The following is a 6000-nucleotide window of genomic DNA, read 5'->3' as shown; positions in this document are numbered from 1 at the left end:
ACTTATTTCACAAGACTCAACTACAAGTACAGGGTGGGTACAAACATGACAATATGTTAATTATTGCTGTCATGGTCAGTTTCATGTGTCAACTTGGCCAAGTGGTGGTACCTGTTTGTCTGGTTCAGCAAGTGCTGGCCTGTCTGTTGCGATGAGGACGTTTCATAGAATTAAATCATGATTACGTCAGCTGCATCCACAGCTGATCCCATTTGTAATCAGCCAAGGGGAGGGTCTTCTGTAATGAGTGATGCTTAATCTAATCACGGGAAGCCTTTTAAGGAGGATTCAGAAGAGACAGTCTTCTTCCTGCTTCGGCTGGTGAGCCTCTTCTGTGGAGTTCATCCAGACCCTCCATCGGAGTCGTTGGCTTCAACAGCCTGCCCTGCAGATTTTGGACACTGCGTTCCCACGGTCATGTGAGACACTTTCTTTTTTTTTTGGATTTTTTTTTAATTTGCCACCTTCAATAATTTTGGGAAGGATCAACTTTGCAAGAGAAACAAATAATAACATTATTTTTACCTTGAATATTTGTTAATAAGTTTTCTGCTTAGCATACTTTTTAAAATATTTTTATTGACAAAACAACATACAAACAAACATTCTTAGCATACAAACATTCCATACATGGTATACAATCAACAGCTCACAATATCATCACATGGTAGTATATTCATCTCCATGATCATTTTTTTTAGAACATTTGCATCATTCCAGAAAAAGAAATAAAAAGAAGAAACTCATACATATCATAAATATCATATTATAAATTTTATATTTGCGAGTGTTTCCTGTTGATTCTGTTTCTCTAGAGAACCCTAATATAGTTGTGTATTTTGTTTTGAATAGAGAGGGGGAGAGTAGAAGACATTTCAGTTTCTAAGTGACTTGGTGTCCAGAAATTGTTGTTGCTGTGCTTATTTTAAAATAACAAGAATGGGTTTAGCCCAAAGAAAGTAGAGACCCTAACATGGCATATGCCTGACACAGGCCAATGATGGGTCAGACTCAGAGAATACAGATCTGTCTCCAGACCGAACAGACCAAAGGTGCTTTTCTAAGCCACACTCTCTATTACTAATGCCATGCAATAAATGATGTTTCAGTAAAACATCTCTCCTGGTAAGAGTTTTAGTAAGAGGTCTAAAATAGATGCTAGTACTGTGACCTGAGGCTGAAGCTAGGGAGGGAAAAAGTATTATAAACTATTATATATGCACTGCATGCGTGTGTGCACATGGATTGGTAGATACTTAGAATTAGCACAAAGAGATCAGTGGTGAATAGAGTAACAACTTTATTTCATTATGGTTTTTCAGTCACTTTTAACTTTATATACAATTAAAATAAAGGCAAATCATAAGCATTATGTTTTCTTTTAAAGCATCACAGAATTTATATCAAACCCCTCATCTAAAGTAATTTAAAAAATAGTTTAAATTTACTAAAAGGTACTATTTTAACAGCTATATATCTAAGTCATGTAACTATAATTAAGTTCATTGGAGAGAATATATTTCATGCCCAGGATATGCTAATCATTTATTGAAGCCTTAATAGGCTTCTAAAAAGTTATATGATGCTGAAGAGAAAAACATTGATAATCTAATGTTTGTGTAGGTCTCACAGAGTGAAAACTCTTCTTCAGTCACACACATAACCCTTGATCACTGCCAGGAATTATAAATTATGCTGATGCTCTCTGGGAAATGTAAAGAGAAAATGTGGGTGACAGAATAAAGTTATCATGGATACTAGAAAGATAGTGTAAATCATATGTTCTTCTCCAAAAACAGTGCTTTGAAACTATACCAAGCGGCTTCATTGCAGTCTCAATGTTATTTTTCTTCTTATTAATTAATTATTGTTATTATTTAATTTGAGTTCTCAGAAAGTTTGGGAAATAATTTTTAAAACTTCAGTGTGGAAATGAAGTCTGCTCTAAATACAAAAAAAAAAACGACTATTTATTGATCTCTTACTCTATGCAAGTCACTTTTCATACATTTGCTTAAACTGCCTGAGAACTAAACATTATTAATCAACTATGTAAATAAACCAAGACTCAGAAATACCAAATAATTTCCATGGTACTCGTGATAGAACGTGGCGGCATCGATGACAACTCTCCCTGGCGCCAAAGTGTGAGCCCTTTCCACTTTAGCACATTGCACCCAAGGTGTATTTCTGGTAAAAATCACAAATGACTTGGGAAAATAAAACCTCCCATGTAATATTTTAAGTCATTTGAATGAATTTTGTTTTTACACAGCGTTAAGTTTCTCAAAGAAGGTTTTGCTCAGTTGTTCAAATGCTAAGACCACGTTGTCATCTTCATTTTCACAGAGCTCTCTCAAGGAAACGCTGTAAGTAGAAATATACATATAAATAAAGCAGCATTGTAGGGAGATTCAAAACTATGGAGAAGGGCTTTCTCCAGTCATCAGACATCAGTAAATTCTAACAGGTGATGAATCATGTAACTATGAAGATTAATGACAAGAAACATATTTATTCCCCAAAGCTTTTAGGAAGTGGAGCAGAAGGGGGGTGATAGAAAATGTAATGGGATCACCCCTGAGCATTTCCTCCCCAGTTCTATTAACAAGGAGGTTTGAAAGATTCCACATAACCGAGTTCCATGGAACTTGAAGCCCCTTCCTGTCAACAACACAAATTCCTTTTCTTTTCTCCACACTTTTTTTATGGAATCATCTTGTTTCTTCTGCTACTTGTTTCTTCTACATTTATGAAGAGCAAAGTTGTCCTTTCACTACATTGGTGCAGAGAAATTAGGGAGCACAGCATAATAATGCACCCCCCACCCCAAAGATGTTCATATTCTAATCCCTGGAATCTACGAATTAAGGTTGCAGATGAAATTAAAGTTGCTATTCAGCTGAGTTTGAGATGGAGAGATTCATCTGAATTATCTGGCTGGGGCCAATGTAACCACAGCATCCAGAGAAGAGGGAGGCAGGAAAGCGTCAATGGCAGAGAGAGGCAGTGTGAAAAAGATGCAACCAGTCATTGTTAGCTTTGAAAATGAAAGGAGGGCACAAGCCAAACAGTGCCTGAGTGCAGCCTCTGGAGACGAAAGTCAAGAAAATGCATTTTCTACGAGTCTCCACAAAGGGTGGCAGCCCTGCCAAGAACATCTTGAGTTTCGCCCAGTAAGACCCATTTTAGACTTCTGGCCTCCAAAAAGGAAAGATAATAAATTTGTGTTGCTTTAAATCACTAATTTGTTGGTCATCCGGTACAGCAACAATACAAAGCAGATATAAAGGGGCTGAGAGAGGAGAGAAGGAATCCAAGAAAGAATCCAGTGCATGGTTCTGTCCAAGCACTAAAATCAACCAGGATCTAACTTTTCATCAGCCTTTTACTATTAGAACCACCTTATGATAGAGTTCCAATATTTTTTCCGCTAAATGTATTAGCCAGCCTACTACCACGAATACCCAGCTCTGTGTCTACAACTCTGAATTTCCTCCCAAGTCACAGATCTAAAATTCTGATTCCCAGATATTTGCCTCTGAACAATATCCCCACAGACATCCCATGACATATATAAATTCCAGCTCACCATCTTCAGCTCTCAATCCCCCATCTCACCCTCACCCTATGTTTCCCATGTATCATCAACTAAAATTGAAACCTCAGACATCTCCATTACCTGCATTAAATTTATTTCCAAATTCTGTGAATTCTAGTTTATAAATATTTCTCTCATCCTTCTTCTCCATCATTAATTCTGTTTGCTTGGTTCAGACCCTCACTCACTACCGCCTGCACTGCTATGATAACTCGCTTCCTTAGTGCCCCACCTCCAGCTTCTCTTTCTTGTTACTCAGAGCCACACAGCTCTACACACATCCAAACCACAGGCCTGCGTCAAACTCACACTTACCCACGTTTACCCACCGCTCAAAATATGAGGCCCAAACTCTATAATTAGACCATTAAGACCCTTCCCCAATAAAAACAAATTCCCTTTACTGCAGCTCAGCGTCTTTCTCAGCCCCCTCACAACCCCACATCCTACATGCCACCAGAGTGACCCTGGAACCTATCCCTGGCACTTCAGGTCCCTCCCCATTTCTGTACTATGGGGACATTATTCCCTCTGCCTAGAATCTTCCACCTTCTTTTTGTCCTGTTTAATAAGCTCTCGCTCATTCTTTAAGACCTGGTTGAAAATCTGCTTCATTTGAGAATCTTCTCTGAATCCAGGGTAGAATTTGACACTCCCTTATCTGCGCTTTCATAGTATTATTGTCCACAAGTCGGTTTCCCTCACTACACTACACTGTAAGATCTTTAGAAGAAGGGATACATTTCACCATTGTTTATACTTCAAATTCTTAGAAGTGTGTCTCAAACCAACAAAACCTAAATAGCTGTTAGTTGAATGAATGAATGATTTTCCCAAGCCCAACTTTTGAGACAGCCACGAAGTGTCTAGAGTTTCTTGGAATGCTCTGGAGATTGCAATTGGGTTAACTATGGGCCATTCAAGGAATCTTTATCTAGACACATCCTACACAGGTAGACTAGTTCCCTTCTACTACAGCATCCCCGAAGTTTCATTCTCTGTAGAAACGCCCAAATGGGTCTGATACAACCCAGACCAGATAGAAAACCACAGCCGTACTAGCAAGGATCCCATGATGAAGTGATCCGTGGATAAATGTATACAACGCACGGAAGTGCAGGAGACTTTGTGGAGATGGACGCCTATGGCCACAGCAGCACCAGGAGACCAAGGCGGGGTCGGGGGGGCATCTGCATGTGGCCTGGGTCCTCACTGGGCGCCGTGAAACACGAAAACACAAAGCTGACATGAAAGGTCAGAGTTAGGCAAGGCCTGGACGAAACACTGGACAAATCAAGAGATGCAGGGGTGTGTGCGCGGGTGTGAGCCTGACGGGGTCCTGGGGGCCCCTGAATTCTCTTGTGTCCGGAGCTGACGGTGGAAACTGAAAGCAGCGGGATGTGGGTCCATGAAGCTCTGGAATGGCGCAGTTTGTGGGTGGGTGACCCCTGGGTTTGAGGCCCGGCTAACAGAATGTTATTTCAAATGGACTAGGGGTTTAACTCCATTACAAACACAGTGCACCAGCACTCTCCCGTCACGCTCGGTACATGGGCCTCCCAGTGGTGGGGGTTCTTTTTTTTTTAACTTTTCTATTTCTGGAGGGGGTGGGGGGACGAGTATCTTTCCCTGCCTTCTCTCCTTTCCCCCACGTCCCTTTCCCCCGATACAAGCTGTAGATAGAGGAGGAGGCACTCTTGTCGCTTCGACGCGTGCCGCATGGCAGCCGGGGGAAACCGAGAGCCGCACGTGGACTGCGCGCTCCCGGTGGGGTCCAGTCTGCGCTGGCCATAGGCCTTCGTTTTCGTTTATTTTCCGGAAAACCCTACTTATGTTAGGCTAAGTAGCCAAGACCGTTTTTGTTTTGGGAAATTAGTGGGCAAATGGGATTTTAAGAGGAGTCTTTCTTTTCAAAGAACACAGCTGAGGGTGGAACTCTCCCCTTTTCCATCCGATGGGGCTGAGTGGATGTCCCAGAAATGTGTTCTCTGACGGGAATCTCCAGGCCGTCACAGGAGTGCCCAGGCACGAGCACCCAGCACCCTCTCTCCGGTTTTCTGTCTGCTGATGTCAGAGAATGCTGGGAGGCTGACACTTTTATTTAGGGTGGATCTGTACTCTGGATTTTCAGGAACGGTTAAAGGAGCAGCAGAAAAGACATGATATTTTGGACTTGAGAGATGTCTCTGGTGGGTATTTTCCAAACCGCCCCTGCATGTACAGTTCAGTCTATCCACTGATTGCCCCGTTATTTTCTTATTAGGTTCTTTTGAGATTTTAATTGCTGGTTCAAAACTGAAATGCTGGTGAGCCCACGTCCGCAGGAGGCTGCATGGGGGCTGAGGAGAGACAGGGCGGCGCTGTGTGCCAGGTGCGGGCGCCTCGGCAGGTGCGGGCCT

At 41.8% G+C, this 6000-nt stretch overlaps 1 protein-coding gene across 1 annotated transcript in view; it reads right to left on the bottom strand.

Moving 5' to 3' along the window:
- Positions 1-592: 592 nt before the first annotated feature.
- Positions 593-6000, bottom strand: part of LOC143669770 (putative ATP-dependent RNA helicase DDX60) — a 111235-nt gene continuing 105827 nt past the window's right edge. The window contains 1 exon segment of the mRNA XM_077144370.1: positions 593-2367. Within this exon segment, the coding sequence (XP_077000485.1) occupies positions 2268-2367 (100 nt within the window). The 3' untranslated portion in view covers positions 593-2267.

This window comes from Tamandua tetradactyla, chromosome 26, assembly GCF_023851605.1.
Source record: "Tamandua tetradactyla isolate mTamTet1 chromosome 26, mTamTet1.pri, whole genome shotgun sequence".
NCBI classification, from domain to species: domain Eukaryota; kingdom Metazoa; phylum Chordata; class Mammalia; order Pilosa; family Myrmecophagidae; genus Tamandua; species Tamandua tetradactyla.
Note: the sequence above shows the minus strand (reverse complement) of the source record. Positions and strands in the feature narration are given on the sequence as shown.